The sequence below is a fragment of the Capra hircus genome, chromosome 14 (genome assembly GCF_001704415.2).
Source record: "Capra hircus breed San Clemente chromosome 14, ASM170441v1, whole genome shotgun sequence".
Classification (NCBI taxonomy): Eukaryota; Metazoa; Chordata; class Mammalia; order Artiodactyla; family Bovidae; genus Capra; species Capra hircus.
The window spans coordinates 22946482-22965543 of NC_030821.1; the positions used below are offsets into that span (position 1 = coordinate 22946482).

Here is a 19062-nt window from a genome sequence, read left to right on the forward strand (position 1 = left end):
AGTTAATTTAACATGACACCTCTGTTTGGATAATCTATAACCAAACAATTGTTTTAAGCCAAACAACATTGTGGAGGCTATTAGGCAAAGCAAACACAAACTGAATCTTAAACTTAAATGTCCTCGCCCTTCAATACAAGCCGCAGTTTTCTGTTTTTGACTGTTACAGTCCTTTAACCAAAGCTATCTTGTCTGATGATAAAACCATAAGTGTATGAAGCTCACACATTTTTCATCTCTTTTATGACCTTATCTTTCACGAGCGGCTTCTGTGAAGGTATCCTAACTATAGGAAGCACCTGGAAAACATATGTGATATCTATTCTCTGATAAGCAGTTGTGAACAAGAAAGTAGATCTGTCATTTCTGAACTGTTCATTGTTAAAAAATACTTTGATGATTTAGCTGATTGCAAAATACATTATAGGGATGGCTAACAGCTACAGTAACACTCCTAGTCAAGAAAGTTCAATAGTTTCATTGTACAAGAATTTCTATAAGAGGTTAATATTGATAGGAACTACATGGATTAAAAGAGCAGGATTGAGAAAGGCTGTTTGCCTGCATGACTGCTTTCAAACACTGCTGCTATTTTGTGTGGAAAAAGTGACTGCCTCAGAACGTGGCAAGTCTTTAATTTCTACAGGAATGTCTAACTTTCAGTGAAAAGATATTTATTTGTGTTTTGAAATGATTTTTGCCTTGCAAATAAAGCCACTGCTTTTACCACCTTGCCAACAATACCTAATATGGAATCAAAAGACACTGTTTCATATGTTCCAAAGACTATATTCTAGTGCATTTCCCTGAGTCATTTGTGATGTTTTATAGTGCTCAATAATGCCTTCAATTTCCTCCTATAGGGCTTTCATTGATTCTGAAAACTAAACTAAGAAAAATGGAAGGGCCCACAAAATATGTATGATATCTTATAAAAGAGCAACAAAAGAGTTTAATCTTGCAATGGAAAACCATTAACTGCATAGCCATAATTTCAGAAATATTGTAGATTTTGTTACCATTTGACATTTATTCCATTTCATCATTTATGAATTGGTCTCTGGATGTATATAGTGGTTATCCCATTAAATGTGTTTGTGCTTTGCTAAAAATATACTGAAATTTCTATTTAAAAGCACGTGAATAAAGAATTTAGCAAGTAAATGAATGGATATCAAATGGATTTCTAGCTCTTTCTATAATACTCGTCCTAGCATCCTTTTCTCTCCCTTTCCTCTTCCTACCAACAAAGCTTTTGAAGCAGTATCTGAACAAATTTGTCATTATCTTAGCTATTAATTATTCATGCCATTTTTTCATAAGCTGTTCTAGAGTGCTGCTTTCAAACATATAAGAATCAAAATTGGATAAAAGTTAAAAAAAAAAAGATGGTCAATGAAGTCATTCCCATTCAAATCAAGAAGAGGCTGAAATTGGGTTAATATCAAAATAAAGTTCTATTTATAAATTTTCCATGAGAATAAATATTGATAGGAAAGAAGCAAGTCTCTATTGTGAGGGGAAAGTACTGTTTCTTAAAGTAATTTAGAGATTTCATATTCGATTAAATTATTTTTTAATCATTTCATTTTTCATTAGTAAAAAGATTAAAAATGAATTAGGTGAAAACATTACCATAAAAATGAGAGCTGGTTTCCTGAAATAAACTTAAATGATGAAGGGTTTAAAAGTTGAAAAATGTGACATATCTTAGTTATTAAATAGTGCTGAAAGCAATTAATTAGTAAATGTAATGATATTGCAATAGGTTATGCTAAAAAGTATAAAGCCAAAATCTAATTTTCTAACTGCGCAGTGAGCAATGGTTATTGATTAAGCATTTCTGTATAATTTGATTTTAGCAAGTTCTAAGTAAATAGTACACCTAAAATAAAAATGAAGAAACAAGGCTTATATATGAGGAGGAGAAAGCAGCTATCTTATCACATCTTGCTGTCTTTGTTGCTGGACCTCAATTCAACTATAATATACTAATGGATTTGGAGTGTGGTCTTTGGAATTGGACTGACTTGGAATCAATTCTTGGCTCTGCTACTTAACAGCAGTGTGCTTGGGCATCTTCTCACATATCTGCCTATTGGTTTAGTCTTCTGAAATATAGGGATAATAATACATGGCAGAGTTGTTGATGTGATATGATGTTCATTTAACTAGTTCTGTATGGTGCCTAAGAAATAGTAGCCATGTTTAAGTTCCATACTGAATCTGAACTTTGTGACATTATCTCTTCTTTATTCATATTTATGATTTCAGTATTTGGCACATAGCAGACATTGAGGTAAATATAAATTTAATTCTGACCTATTTTTTTCTATATCTAAATATTAATATATCATTTCATATGATACTCTTATGCTTTTGGTCATTTTTCCATTTTGGGGTTCTTTAAGAAAACACAAGTAATTAGTCAATGACTTTTATTCTTCTCACTCAGGATTTATTTTTATTAATGTGATGCATATTGTACATTTAATCAGTTTCATAAATGGTTTAAAATAATTGTAAAATGTAATTTCTTTAGAATTGTGTACTATCAGCTATTTTCAAGTGCTTCTTTACTGAATACTCTGCAGTATTTATTTTCAGTCATTTTCTAATTATACGTGCTGCATAATGAAACAAATTAGATCAAATTGTTCCATGAATCAGGATTATCAATACTGAGTATTGCTGCAGATGTTGGCCCAAGTTGAAATCTAAGCTCTACAGTTTTGATTTGGCAGTTAAGTGCTATTTAATGAAAGTATTTTGTTATATGAAATTACTAGTTCAATCAAGCCCTTAATAGTTGAATGATAATATTTTCATTTTGAGTGATTTACTAAAGTTCTATGTGTATCAAATGTCTGCTGAGATTTGCAGTCATCCTGCCACCTTCTTTTCCTAGTAGTTACTGATGAAAATGATCATGAGTAAATTTGGCCCATACTGAATGAGGGAAAGGACTTCATTCAGTCAACCATCAAACAGTAGGAATATTTCTTGAATTGTCTCTTGTTAGCATCTTAAAACTCTGTCTGGATCCTATTTTTGCATCACTGAAATGTCTTTAGTTTCACCACCTTCAAGCTGCCATTTTTCCTGCACATTAACTTAGCTGCTGCTGCTGCTGCTGCTTCTAAGTTGCTTAAGTTGTGTCCAACTCTGTGCGACCCCATAGATGGCAGCCCACCAGGCTCTGCCGGTCCCTGGGATTCTCCAGGCAAGAACACTGGAGTGGGTTGCCATTTCCTTCTCTAATAATCTTTTTCTTTGGGGAAGTGGTTCTCATTTTTAATCTGGAAAAAAAAATAGTTTTTAAACATGGAACCCCTGGACGTGAAACCTACAGAGTTCAGACTCATTTAAGATTATGCCTCCAAATTTCAGATATTTTATTGGTTCCTTTTTCTGGGAAGCTTCCACGACACCAAGTTTTCATTAAATGTCATGCCTCTGTGCTTCTGTCACCATGGACTGCTTGCATGAAATCATTAATTGCATGAGATTGCGGTCTGTTCATTTGTCTCTGTCCTAATCTACGGGTGGTATGAGAGAAGGAACCATCTTTGTTTTGTATCCTTAGTGCTCAGAGACTCAAAAGTAGTCTTTTAATCAGTTAACTAAGAATGTTTTATATCACTTCTGTCTAATAAAGATAGACATAATAGATAGTTACATAGATCTAAGTCAATTCTTTTAACTTCTAAGTGTTGTGATAACTCTTCAATATATTCTTCCACACATACTTGTTTCTCACTGTGTTTCTGAATACTTTTCCTTCCAAATATGTAATTTGCCAAATAAAGTATTTTAGAGTAGACTTAATTCCAGTCTCACAAAAAATTTAGTGAAGGGATATCTGGGATGTGAGTTAGATTGTTATTACAGATTAAGTGAGGGAAAACTCAAGGACCACAGGTCTGACAAAGTGTGTTCATAGAAAATAAATATGTGTTCATTACTGTATTTGTGTTACATGATCATTTCAGTTCCCCAGTGCTTCTCCGTCTTCAACAGGAAGGTAGAACCTCAAAATTAATTAGAAGGTTCTCCATGGTCAATGTCATTTCATGCTTTTGGTCTCTGAGTTTCTATATCTTATGTGATCTCATTTGGAATTATTCATGGACTACCCTGGTTATTTTTGTCAGTGGCAACCTCTCTTATGCATGTGGGGTGTCTCCTTAATTAGATTATATGGTTCTTAAGAGAAAGCTTCTTTTTGTTTTTCATATATTTCATTGCATCTTCAAATATATGCCTTGTCAATATTAATTACTGATTGAATTTTGCATAGCAGTGTTTTCAACAATTAAAATGTAGTAGTAAAAGTCAGGAAGATTTACTTCTCTCTGTGTATGCAGAATGATATAAATAATAACTGAATATAATACCTACCCAAGTAGTTCTGATGAAAATTTTACTCTGTGTTCTCTGGGTCCTTGGATGTGTGATTTTTAACAGTGTAGTCTCATGCTTAGTTTTTTATCCATCTTTCTATGACTAAAATTCAACTATTTTAAGGTGTATGTGTTCTTTCTTCAACTAGTGGGATGGGGAGGGCGTAGGGAGACAAGAAAGGATGTTTTCGAAAGAATACCAAGCTGATAGGAGACTCAAATTTAGCCCCTAACCTTTTACAAACTGCTGATTTGGGTGGTCTTCATGATGCCTCTCTGTGCTCCCCCATAGCCCTACTGTTATGCTTGTTAGGGGAAGGAGATGGCTGGGAAACACTTATTGATGAAGCATGAGAAGGCTTAGGGGAGATTCCCCAGGTGGAAATAAATGTTGTAGCTCTAAGACTGTAGATAAGTCACCCTATCTGTACATCAACTTCCTGATGGGTGAGCTTGTCTTATTTGGGCTACATGTTCTCCAGAGTCCCCTGTGATGCTCACATCTCTGTTTCAAGATCACAAGGTATGAGAAAAGTGCTTAGAAGGCATGGATGTTGTTTAAAATATATAGGTTGATGCTCTAGTCTTCACTGTTGGTGGAGGGGGTGCATTTTCCTTTGTAGACTCCTCTGCACCCGTGACTGGAGTTAAACTTACATTCAGTCTGTGGAAAAGCAAGGAAAAGGTCACTCACCTAGGTGGTAGATTCTAGTGTGAATTATAGTCCCCATGAAAAATAGAGCTTTGGTAAAGTCAGTATCAGTTCAGTTCAGTTGCTAAGTTGTGTCCGATTCTTTATGACCCCATGGATTGCAGAAGCCAGACTTCCTTGTCCATCACCAACTCTGAGAGCTTGCTCAAACTCATGTCCATCGAGTTGGTGATGCCATCCTACCATCTCATCCTCTGTTGTCCCCTTCTACTCCTGCCTTCAGTCTTTCCTGGAATCAGGATCTTTTTGAATGAGTCAGTTCTTTGCATCAGGTGGCCAAAGTATTATTGGAGCTTCAACTTCAGTATCAGCCCTTCCAGTGAATATTCAGGACTGATTTCCTTTATGACTGACTAGTTTGATCTCCTTGAAGTCCAAGGGACTCTAAAGAATCTTCTCCAACACCACAGTTCAAAAGCATCAATTCTTCAGTGCTCAGCTTTCCCTAAATTGGGTCAGACATCCCTGGTGGCACTCCAGAAGATTTGGTGGTACAGGATTTTGTTTTAAGTAACATTGACTTAGTTGGTAACAAAGTTTTTGGGTTTCTTAAGTTCTTCCAATATACTAAAAGGCCATGGAGCCTCCTCATGTGTAGAGGCTGAGAACCAGTCCTCTTTGTGTCTGAGAAGTGAGAGCTAGTCTCTAACCCTGATCTCCCAATTGGTTGGTGCATCTGTGTTTCATGTGAGCTACACAAAAAAAAGGAGCACAGCAGATTCAAACTGTTACCTTACTACTGAGCCCTTGCACTCTATTTATGAACTTGCTCTCTATAATGAGTTTTATACTCCTTTCAAAAAGGTATTTTTCTGTATATATCCTACTATGCCTACCATAGTTCCTTAAACCTGGTAGATGCTCAATAAACATTTTCTGGAGAGGATTTCATTTTGATAATCCAGAAAAGAAGAGATAACTCACTTTTCAAAGAGCCTTTAATTCCAGGCATGGAGTTTGGTGGTATGGGCATGTGTTTGATTCTTTGTTACCCACCAGAGGCAGCACTTCTCTATTAGGGAAATTAAGTTCAGCAGAGCTGTCACTGGATTTCTGCATTGCATTTCTTTACTTTTATTTGACTTTTTAAAATGATTTATTTTTGTGAAGCTATGTATAGAAGTGAATGTAAAATTTATGGAGTTTAAACTTTAAAACTCATATTAACATCATACTACTGTCATTGTAATAATAATTGTTTCCTGAAAATTTTGTATTTTCTAGGTTACTGTGAAAGATTTTAAAAATTCAATGTATAATTTATAACAATATAAATATTTAAGTACTATTAATATTAGAGATTTAACAATTGTGTGAAAAATAGTTATTGAATGCTTCAAAGGGCAAGCAATTTGACTTTAAAAATTTAGCATTATTAGATTCAAGGTTTAGTTTCCCTATTTTTAATTTATGTTCTTTTCATTTTTGTCATCACATCACATTTTTTTGTTATTCTGTTTTCTGATTTCTCTTATCCTTATAAATAGGAATGTTTAATATTATTGTTTGCACTGTATTAAAGTCAGTTATTTTTCTTTAAAGCAGTAGTTCAGTTCAGTTCAGTTCAGTTCAGTCGCTCAGTCGTGTCCGACTCTTTGCCACCCCATGAATCGCAGCACACCAGGCCTCCCTGTCCATCACCGACTCCCGGAGTTCACTCAGACTCACGTCCATCGAGGCAGTGATGCCATCCAGCCATCTCATCCTCTGTCGTCCCTTTCTCCTCCTGCCCCCAATCCCTCCCAGCATCAGAGTCTTTTCCAATGAGTCAACTCTTCGCATGTGGCCAAAGTACTGGAGTTTCAGCTTTAGCGTCATTCCTTCCAAAGAAATCCTGGGGCTGATCTCCTTCAGAATGGACTGGTTGGATCTCCTTGCAGTCCAAGGGACTCTCAAGAGTCTTCTCCAACACCACAGTTCAAAAGCATCAATTCTTCGGCACTCTGCCTTCTTCACAGTCCAACTCTCTTTGTTGCATTATCATTTAAAATGAAGGCACTTACAAAATTAGACCTTTTGCTTTTAAAATGTGGTCATGTTAGTATATTTCTCATTCTTTGCCGTAAGTATACTTTTTCTCAAAGTGTATTACATCATTTTTTCTTTTTTATGTGAAATGAAGGCATGATTTTGCAAACCAGCTGTACTTATTCAAGAACAAATATAGGTTTATAGCTTTCTACATTGTGAAGACTTGTGTGACTGGCTCATCTTATATGATAATCATTCAATTATGACCTTTTTATACCCATTTTTAAAATAAATACAAACACATTTTAGGAAGCTTAATAATGGAGAAAAAGAAAATATTCAAAATAACTCACTTTCAACCCAAACACAAATATGTCTTCTCTGCTGCATCTTGCCTTTATAAAAATGTAATTTGGAAATAAGCAAGTTATGTTTTCTGTATTGAAAGCAGTATAAAGAATACATATGGATTTTCATTTTCTTCTTCTGTCTAATACTAATTCCAAGTGAAAAATTTTATGGAAATGTTTTTAGTATTTATAGCAGTTCATTTATTTATGACTAATGTTGATTTTATTTATTATAAAGCCATAATAGTTATCAAAATGATTAATCATAGACCTGTGTTCAGTATAATGACCATGTATGTAACAATTATATAATTAAACATATGCTAAGGACATCCCTGTAGGAGGATTTGAATGTCAAAGAGAGGGCTTTAATCACGTCTCCTTCTCTCTGTATGCTGGTGTTTTCCAGGTGATGATGAAGGAGTCCAGGAGACAGCAGAATCAGATGGGGACACGCAGTCAGAGAAACCAGGGCAACCTGCAGTTGAGACAGACGACTGGGATGGACCAGGTAGGACAAAAATGTAAAATCAACCATCTGTTGCTACTATGCACTTTTTTTCCCCCTTGAATTTGAATTAAATAATAAAACTCTTATACTCTCATCTCTGATTTTAAAAACTTTGTGTGTATGTTACACAGAAGGCTGAATAAATAACATCATTTAAAGAAGATTTTATCTTTGGTAAACCAGTGTAAAAACCAGTGTTACCTCTACTTGAAGTTTTCATCTTTGTTTTCTTTTATATTAATATAAGAATTTAGTCAATTCTACTTGCATTTTCTTTGAACAGAGATCTTTATGCTATATCCATCTTTAAACTGGTCATACTTTTAAAGCTTCAAACAATAACAGTGCTGCAAAGAAATTCATTTAGTTTAGTCATGTTGTAAGTCATAGATTCAGTCACAGTATGTGTTTAGAAGTTTAGAAAATATTAACAGATACTCCCCTTTGATTCAAGATTTTGGTAACATTTTCACTTTTACAAATGAGAAATAAATTCAGTTTTAAAGACCTTGATATTTAATCATTTCAAGAAAAAGAAAAACTAATGTAAAATACTCTAAAACACCAATATCATTTTACAAAGATATATACAGTTATAAGAACCCTGTGGATAAAAAACATTTATGCCAACTTTATTTGGTGCCAACTAATTTGAAGTTTATGGTATATTTATAAATGGAGACTATTACGTCATAGGGCTTAAGGATATAGACGAATTTTGAAATAGTTTTAGTCATAATTTCCAAAGCAGTAACATTTTTCATTAAGAAAGATCCCTATATTTCAATCACATTTTCACCCTTGCATGACTTTGCAAATTGCTCTCTGTTGTGCATGAAAAAGAGAGGAACTCCAGTGGTAATTTTCTGAGACCAGCAGCTGGAAAATATAATGCAAACAAAAATGAAGATACAGTATATCTGATTATTATGATATCATTTCTAATGTTATTTATGCCATATGCAAATATTTGTATTCTGTATACTATAGCATAGTGTTACACAGGATTTTGGATCAAAATGTATTATATTTAAAGTACTATATTACCAAATTTTAAGCATTTGAAAGAAAATGTGGACATGTGGCATTTTCACCTGATCGCATAATACTTCTGTCTCAATATAGGTAAGAATTCCCTTGATTAAAATAAAATAAAATAAGAAACCAACTTTGGAAAAAAGTTTTTGTCCTTGGAGATTACATTTAACTTAAAAAGGTGGGCAGCTTTACATTGTATGGTTGTTCATTCATGGAATTGGGTATGTATCGGCTACTTAGAAGACTTTTTACATTTAGATTAGATGGCCTTTCTGATATGCCTACCTGCAAAGGGTACATTCTGGATTCTCTCAAAGGGGCAAACTTGGAGGTGGCTGGTTTTCCTCCTCGCTCAAGACTGAGGCCCACAGTGTTCCCAGTGACTTGGAAGTATGTAAGCAAATTTCAGAAGGGTAGTGAATTATTAATCACATACCGAACACCCAATGCTACCTTTTTCAGGAATATTTTCCAGAAAGAAAGTCATATGTTAGGTAAAAAAGGAGGGGAGCAAGGGTAAAGCATGATAAAGTTTTTCACATCTGAGTTATTTAATGTACTTAATGTATCAGGTTTTATTCAGCTGATATCAGTGAAAATGTATATACTCTTTCTGTGGCACATTTGAATATGAAAAAACTTTAAAGGAAATATGTGCACCTCCAAGCAGGTATACCTAGAGGAAATCCATCCTTTGTATGTTGTAAAATCAGTAACACATTTTTCCCTATAGGTGTTTTGAAAAATAAAGGGGAGTTTATTATTTTGACATCCTCTGATTAGTGAAGTTGATTCATAACAAAAGATTCCCTATTGGACATGTATCTTTTAATGTATAACATTCCTCCAATCAGGAGAAAGTATACAGGATGTTTCTGGACTTTTCCTTTTGCATGAATAGTGATTACATCAATCATGCTCACGCTCAGTTGTTCAGTCATGTCTGACTCTGCAACCCCTTGGACTGGAGGCCACCAGGCTCCTCTGTCCATGAGATTTTCCAGGCAAGAATACTGGAGTGGGTTGCTGTTTCCTCCTCCAGGGGATCTTCCCAGCTCACAGATTGAATCGTCTCCTGCATCTTCTGCAATGCAGGTGGATTATTTTTACTGTTGTGCTCCGGGGAAGCCTAATTACATCAGTATTTTTACGCAAATTTTTGTTTTTCAGAAAAATTATTGGTATTTCACTACTGTATTAAGGAGAGAAAGTTTTCGAGGTTTCCATACATGTTAGAAAATGAGCTCTGGATTCTAAAGGTTTAGGTTCAAATTCTGGATTTGCTGCTCACTTGCTGAATAATTTTTGGCAAATTGCTTAATCTCTGTGCCATTATTCTGGTTTGTTATAATGTAGAAAGTGATATTAATGTCTCTTAAGGCTTTTGTGAGAATCAAACCAGATCATGCACATAAAGTGCTAATGATCATTATTATGGCTTTGAAATTGTTGACACTTGAAGCAGAACCTTTAAAAATTCTTTATGGCATTATTTTAAAGTTCAGTAGTACATCTGATACAAGAATTAAAGATTTTAAAATTTAAAAAATAAAAAAAAAATAAAATTAAAAAAAATTAATTTTGTGTTTAAAAAAAAAAACAAAAAACAACAAAAAAAAAGGGTAAGCTTTTGTAATGCTAAGCATATAGTTTTGAATTTAGCCATAAATTGTCAGTTAAGACATGAGGTGATGAGTTAGGTGTGATTTCAAGGTCTTCTAACTTTAAGAAGACCTCCACCCAGTTCTGAAAGTCATCCTAAGATGGACAGTTGTCTCTAAAAAATAGAACAGAATCTAACGACAAGGAAATAATCTAAAGAATTTGAGGCACAGAGCTGACATCATTTAAGATGGATTAGGATTTACCTTATTTTTAAAGTTTGATTGAAAACTCCACAACTTTTCTTGATGGCTTAATTCCATAATGAATCACCTTCTATCTAAAGTGTCCTATTTGTATCAAATACAGATTCCCCAGTGCAATTTTTCTTATTTGTTGTTCATCTAAAAGGTACATTTTGTAATTGCTTGTACCGCTGCTAACTCGTAAAGGTGGAACCTGAACAATCTTTGGGGCTTCCCAGGTGGCTCTAGTAGTAAAGAACTCGCCAGTGCAAGAAACTTAAGGGATGCTGGTTCGATCCCTGGGTCAGGAAGAACCCCTGGAGGAGGGCATGGCTGCCCATTCCAGTATTCTTGCCTGGAGAATCCCATAGACAGGAGCCTAGTGGGCTACTGTCTGTGTGTTTGCAAAGAGAGAGACACAAATGAAGTGACTTAGCATGCACACATGCAAGCAATCTTTAGGAAAATTATCTTCCATTTGTAAAGATTTCTAATGGTGAAATTCTTTAATGTTTAAATACTTGTGACTCTTCTTTGAATAATCTTCAATTTCTTATGTGTCTTTCATATTTGTGTGGAGTGCTAGACTCACACTAAGCTAATAAAGTTGAGGCCAATATAAAAGTCATTACCTCATTATTTCAATATTTCACACGTCTATTTGCAACTTTCGTTCTTCTTTCTTTCTCTCAAGAAAATTACCTTGACACTACCTTGCTTGGAATCTAGTTCAAATGATACTATCCGCTGTTCTTCCTTTCATCTGCATTTGCCTATACCTCACTTCAGAGAGTAAAGAATCTGCCTGCAATTCAGGAAACCCGGATTTGATTCCTGGGTTGGGAAGATCTCTTGGAGGAGGAAATGGCTACCCACTCCAGTATTCTTGCCTAGAATTCCATGGACAGAGGAGCCTGGTGGACTCCTGTCCATGGAGTCGCAAAGAGTCGGACACTTACTTTTCATACCTTTCATATCATTTCAGTCTTCTTTTTAAGTAAATGCCTTTTCTTTATCACCCTCACAAGTAATTCAGTGTGCCAGTACCCATACATTTAACTACTTAATAAACAAACACTAAAAAACTGTGGAAGGCTAGAGAGAAGTCCAAACATATAATATTATGCTGTCAATAAGCTCTTGTTTTTATTGAGGTATAGTTGATTTACAATGTTGTGTTCATTTCTACTGTGCAGCAAAATGATTCCATTAAACATTCCTTTACATGTTCTTTTCCATTCTGCTTCATCACAGAATATTCAATATAGGTCCCTGTGCTATACAGTGGGACCTTGTTTATCCACTCTATGTGCTATAGTTTGCACCTGCTAACCTCTAACCTTCCCCTTGGCAACCATAAGTTTGTTTTCTATATCTATGAGTCTGTTTTGTAAATGAGTTCAGTTGCATCATATTTTAGACTCCACATGTAAGTGACATCATATAAGTGACTTCCGCGTCTGACTTCACTTAGTATGATAATCTCTAGTTCCATCCATGTTGCTGCAAATAGCATTACATCATTCTTTTTCATGGCTGAGTAATATTCCATTCCGTGTATGCACCACATCTTCTTTATCTGCCCCTCTGTTGATGGGCATTTAGGTGGCTTTCATGTCTTGGCTATTGTAAATGAATAGTGCTGCTGTGAACTTAGGAGTCCGTGTATCTTTTGAATTACAGTTTTGTCCAGATTTTTGCCCAGAAGTGAGATTTCTGGATCATATGGAAACTCTATTTTTAATTTTTTGAGGAACCCCCATGCTGTTTTCCATAGTGGCTGTACCAACTTACATTCCCAACAGCAGTGTAGGAGGGTTTTCTTTTCTCCACACCTTCTCCAGCGTTTGTTATTTGTAGACTTTTAAATGATGGCCATTCTGACCAGGGTTCACACTCTCTTTTTGATGTCATTTCTCACCTTTAATATTCTTTAATTATCCATGTATTACAGTTAGGTAGGATGCAGTAATTAAGCATGTCAACCTAGAAAACAGATAATGGTCTTGAGTACAGGAGAAAATGCACAAATTTTAGAGCCAGACAGATCTGTATATGAGTATACATGCTGACACTTATGGTCTTGTGACCTTGGGAGTATGGAACTGCCAGAACATGATCTTAGGTGTTTGAATGTTGAGTTTTAAGCCAGGTTTTCCACTTTCCTCTGTCGTGCTCATCAAGAGACTCTTCAGTTCCTCTTCACTTTCTGCCAGTAGAGAGGTGGATTTGCATATCTGAAATTGTTGATATTTCTCCTGGAAGTCTCGATGCCAGCTTGTGATTCATCCAGCCTGGCATTTCTCATGATACATTGGGTTAGTTACTAACTCGCCAAGGGCTCAGTTTCCTTATTTATAAAGTGGGGCTAATTGTAATTACTACACCATTACTTTCTATGTAAAACATGGAGATCAAAGCTTCATAAGTGCTCAATAGATAGCTGTTAATATTACTTTTAGTATCATTTTGGCAGTTGTGCCTTAGAAGCCTTTATAATGCCTTACAGATGATAAACTCACATTTGTATAGTGAATTAACCTTGCCATATTTTACTATTAGAAATCATCATAGGGTTATATTAACTATGTTGTCAACTGGATTTAAAACATAATTCAGTAAAAGAAATTTTAATGTAAGTAAATTTTCGAGAATGTTTAGCATAAAATCAGATATGTGTACTAGTTGCATCTGGACTAAAAATTGGTCAAGACATCTATAAGTGTGACCTCTTTTCAGTTGCTTGTCGTGTTGTGGATGCATGCAGAGGATCAAGCTAGTTGTGGTCTGTGCCTGAAATTAGACTGGAAGGATGGGGACTGTTTTGTGCAAAGTGGAATGGCAGCCAGGAGGCTACTGGGAGGAAGCACACTAATGACACAGAGGTGGTTTTTTATTCCCCTTTACTAGTCCAAAGAAGGGCTTGGAGATTACAGTTCTGATTTAGTTTCCTTTTTGATTGGGAAAATGTGGTAGATATAAGATCTGGGAAATGCCATTTGAAGTAAATTAACAGAAACCTATGAAACATAGTTAACCATAGATATAGTCTGACAGTAAGAAGAATATTGTGAGAAGCGGAGGAAATCGTAGAATGACTGTGTATTACTCTGACAGTGAATTGGTATTATCTCTGCCATCAGATAATGCAGTTATCATTAATTTTCACATTTGCATTTCAATCTTTGGAAGGAAATGACTCTTGCCGGATGAAGATAAGAGCTCTGTACCACTATAATGAACCATCATTTTATCCCAACTCTTTGTGTCCATATGAAAATGAGGCAGGGAGGAGTGTGTGTGTGGTGGGCGGAGGGGGGGGAGATCAGAAAAACATTATAGCAAAGTGTCAAAAATTGCTACAGACTTTTGAGCCCCTTCTGAAACAAGAGGGGGTCAAAATAAATCTTCTATAGTGTAGTTAAGTGGATATCGGATTAAAGATGAAAGCCTTACTCTTTGTAGAATGGAATGTCACATAAACACAGTGAAAAAGTTTTCTTTATCTTATTCCTTTACTCCAATTTGCACTCTGATATAGAATTAAAACACACATAAACCTAACCAAAAAAAGGAAAAGGTAGATTGAAGGCAAAGGACTTAGGATTATTGTTTGGAAAGAGATGTCTTTGAGTAATAAGGAACTGTATAAAATATACCAGTTTATGATTATTATTCTTTCTTCAGATGTACAAGAATAAGAATCAAGGATATTTAAATAATGGCTTGTTTTAGAATATGCAAATACCTGATTTGTTTGCACAACTTTAATTGAGAAATTCAAGTTAAGGGATAATGAACTGAGATTAATTTTTTTTGGACCTTTTCTTTCCAGCGACTTTTTCATCAAACACACTCCTGGAAAATAAAATACAATGTCAAGTTTATAAATATAGCATGATCCCAGAAAAATATATGACAACACATACTTTCCTATCCCAGACCCTACTCTCATGGCAAAATTCATTAATTAATCTTTTACATTCAAAGCTCCTTTCATTAAACTAAAATTTCCACTCTTTCTATGAAACTTACTGATTGAGACTGTTGTGAGTTAAGTCAGGTCCCCTCATAATTCACATGCTGAAGTCTTAAATTCCAAACTCTCCAAAGAGTGTGGTGTTATTTGGAAATAGGGTCATTAGAGATGTAATTAGTTAAGACAAGGTTGTACTGGATTAGGGCAGGCTGTAAATCCAACATGACTGGTATCCTCGTCAGAAGGGGAAATTTGGAGACAGACCACATACACAAGGAGAACATTGTGAAAATGAAGGCAGAGATTGAGATGATGCTCCTACAAGCCAAAGGCTGAAGATTGACAACAACTCACCAGTCGCTAGGTAAGAGGTATGGAACAGATTCTCTCACAAAGCCCCCAAAGGAATCAACCTTGCTGAACTTTGATCTTGGACTTGTAGGCTCCAGAATTGTAAGACAGTACATTTCTGTTATTTAAACTATACGATTTACGGTACTTTGTTACAACAGCTCTAGTGAAACAGTTCAGAGACCAGGAGCTAGAAAGAATCATGTGGGCAGTCACTTATAAGCCTGCCAATTATATATGTTACTGTAATTTTTAATTGATTTTAAATATTGTCTAAACCACCTAAATATATTTGCAAAATATGACATTGTTTCTATGGCAACCATATTGAAACCTTCAAAAGACTGGGTAAAGAGAAATAACATCTAAAACATTTAGATGTGGACAAAATAACTTAAAGAAGCAGGGAGAAAATCATAAAAATATTGTAAGACTCTATCTTAGATGGCTTTGCAAGTGCTTTTATATCCTCACTGTACTCTAATGAAACAAACTAGAAATTGTAGATGAAGCATTTGAATGACATTTATGAAACTGGAGGACCCGTCAGTGGACTCATAGGCCCAATACAGTTAAAGGTCTAGGCCTTACATCAGATGTTTATTAAAAGTGCTTTTGTATATATTATAATACTTCTATAATTTTGTATATATACTATTATAAAAGCATACTTCTATAATACTGCTAATATAATACTTCTGCAAGTAATATAATACTTCTATTATTATTTAAAAATCATTCCGTGGTTTGGCTGTTTTGATTAACTACTCACCTCAATTTTGTCCAATAATAGAATTTCTACTGTGTTCCTTCCTCCTGAGTCATAATTTGCTTTAGAATTCTTCTCAACATGCACTCTAGGAAGATAACTTGTCAATAGAGTATGAGAAAAACCTTTGATATCCCTTTTATAAAGAATTTCTGCCTGCAAAGTGGGAGACCTGGGTTCAATCCCTAGGGTGGAAAGATCCCCTGGAGGAGGGCATGGCAACCACTCCATTATTCTTGCCTGGAGAATTCCATGGACAGAGGCGCCTTGAGGGCTGTAGTCCATAAGTCGCAAAAAGTCGAACATAACTGAACAACTAAGCACAGGACATCTCTTTGTAACTCTTTTTATTGAAACATGCATTAGATGTTTATTTTGGCACAATAATTTTTAGAAAATTTTTTTCCTTGACTCAACATTGTGTCTGGAAATATTCCTAAAAATATGCTGCTACTGCTGCTGCTGCTAAGTTGCTTCAGTCGTGTCCGACTCTGTGCGACCCCATAGACGGCAGCCCACTGGGCTCCCCCATCCCTGGGATTCTCCAGGCAAGAATACTGGAGTGGGTTGCCGTTTCCTTCTCCAGTGCATGAAAGTGAAAAGTGAAAGTGAAGTTGCTCAGTCGTGTCCGACTCTCAGTGACCCCATGGACTGCAGCCCACCAGGCTCCTCTGTCCATTGGATTTTCCAGCCAAGAGTACTTGGGTAGGGTGCCATTGCCTTCCCCTCCTAAAAATATGACTGACTCTTAAATCTAAAAATTTGAAAGAAAACTTAAACTGTGTGATTACTTGCTTCTCTTTTGTCTGGTTCAGAAAGTGAAAGTGACATCATTCAGTCGTGTCCGACTCTTTGCGACCCCGTGGACTGTAGCCCACCAGGCTCCTCTATCCATGGGATTCTCCAGGCAAGAATACTGGAGTGGATTGCCATTTCCTTCTCCAGGGGATCTTCCCAACCCAGGGATTGAACCCAGGTCTCCCACATTGCAGGCAGACACTTTAACCTCCGAGCCACCAGAAAGGGACTTAATAAAGCTCTGAAGGGTAAGTAAAGACCAACACAGTGATGAACACTAGAAGTAAAAATAGTTTAAAAAGATGGAAAATAAAAGCAAGTACATAGAGACATACATACTTGCTATTAACGGGCTCAAATTGAAACTAGATTACTATTCAGTTCAGTTCAGTCACTCAATCGTGACTGACTGTTTGCAACCCCATGGACTGCAGCATGCCAGGCCTCCCTGTCCATCACCAACTCCCAGAATTTAATCAAACTCATGTCCACTGAGTTGGTGATGCCATCCAACCATCTCATCCTCTGTTGTCCCTTTCTCCTCATGCCTTCAACTGTTCCCAGAATCAGGGTCTTTTCAAATGTTCTTCGCATCAGATGGCCAAAGTACTGGAGTTTCAGCTTCGGCATCAGTCTTTCCAATGAGTATTCAGGACTGATTTCCTTTAAGATGGACTGGTTGGATCTCCTTGCAGTCCAAGGGACTCTCAAGAGTCTTCTCCAACACCACAGTTCAAAAGCATCAATTCTTTGTGCTCAGCTTTCTTTATAGTACAACTCTCACATCCATACATGACTACGGGAAAAACCATAGCCTTGACTAAATGGACCTTTGTTGGCAAAGTAATGTCTCTGCTTTTTAATATGCTGTCTAGGTTGGTCATAACTTTCCTTCCAAGGAGTAAGCATCTTTTAATTTCATGGCTGCAGTCACCATCTGCAGTGATTTTGGAGCCCAAGAAAGTAAAGTCTGTCACTGTTTCCACTGTTTCCCCATCTATTTCCCATGAATTGATGGGACCAGGTGCCATGATCTTCGTTTTCTGAATGTTGAGCTTTAAGCCAACTTTTTCACTCTCCTCTTTCACTTTCATCAAGAGGCTCTTTAGTTCTTCTTTGCTTTCTGCCATAAGGGTGGTATCATCTGCATATCTGAGGTTATTGATATTTCTCCCGGCAATCTTGATTCCAGCTTGTGCTTCTTCCAGCCCAGCGTTTCTCATGATGTACTCTGCATAGAAGTTAAATAAGCAGGGTGACAATATACAACCTTGACATTTGGAAAAGGAGTCTGTTGTTCCATGTCCAGTTCTAACTGTTGCTTCCTGACCTGCATACAGATTTCTCAAGAGGCAGGTCAGGTGGTCTGGTATTCCCAACTCTTTCTGAATTTTCCGCAGTTTGTTGTGATCCACACAGTCAAAGGCTTTGGCGTAATTACTGAAGCAGAAATAGACGTTTTTCTGAAACTCTCTTCCTTTTTCAATGATCCAACAGATGTTGACAACTTGATCTCTGGTTCCTCTTTTCTAAATCCAGATTACTATAAGATTATTTAAAAGGATAATATTGATTAACACAGTTAAAATACATTTCTTATAATTGGTAGTTGAATTTAGATCCTTGAATAAATTCAGGTTCAATATTGTAGGCAACAGTGCTACATAGACATTACTGGTGCCTTCCAATGCATCGTATCAGTAAGAATATACAGGCCAGGCCACTGTTCCACTTGTGGTGAGTTTATTATATCAAATGGTTCAGGTATTTTCACCTCCATCTATTGTAAAATTTCCCATCAACTTTTCACCTCTTGATTACTGCCAGGATCCTGTGTATCATTAGGGCTTGTGAAATGGTGCCTTTCACATTTTTATCATTCCTTCTGTTTTATTGGTGGTGGTGGTTTTGTCGCTAAGTCGTGTCTGACTCTTGTGACCCCGTGGACTGTTGCCTGCCAGACTCTTCTGTCCATGGGATTTCCCAGACAAGAATATTGGAATGGGATGCCATTTCCTTCTCCAGGGTCTGTCTCATTAACTAACACTGTTACCTTCTGGAAATCTTTCCCTCACCTAAATACTATTAATAAATACTAAATAATATTCAGTTACCCCAAATACTATTCATAAAGGAAAGAGTGTTTAATTCTTTCCCATTACATATCACTTTTCAGAATAGCAAAGAATGGTTTAAGACTGGTAAAATAAGCTGTAAGTATTATTGTTGGATTTAAAGTGAAGATCTGTGTGAAAACATGTGATATATGTAAGCCACATAGTGAGAATTATATTAAAAATAAACTACTTGGACTCCAACCAGTCCATTCTGAA

The 19062-nt window shown here is 36.0% G+C and overlaps 1 protein-coding gene across 1 annotated transcript in view; it reads left to right on the top strand.

The window, feature by feature from the left end:
- ZFPM2 (zinc finger protein, FOG family member 2) overlaps positions 1-19062 on the top strand; it is a 526755-nt gene that overhangs the window by 122719 nt on the left and 384974 nt on the right. The window contains exon 3 of the mRNA XM_018058339.1: positions 7846-7947. Coding sequence (XP_017913828.1) covers positions 7846-7947 — 102 coding nt within the window. The remainder of the gene's footprint in view (positions 1-7845; positions 7948-19062) is intronic.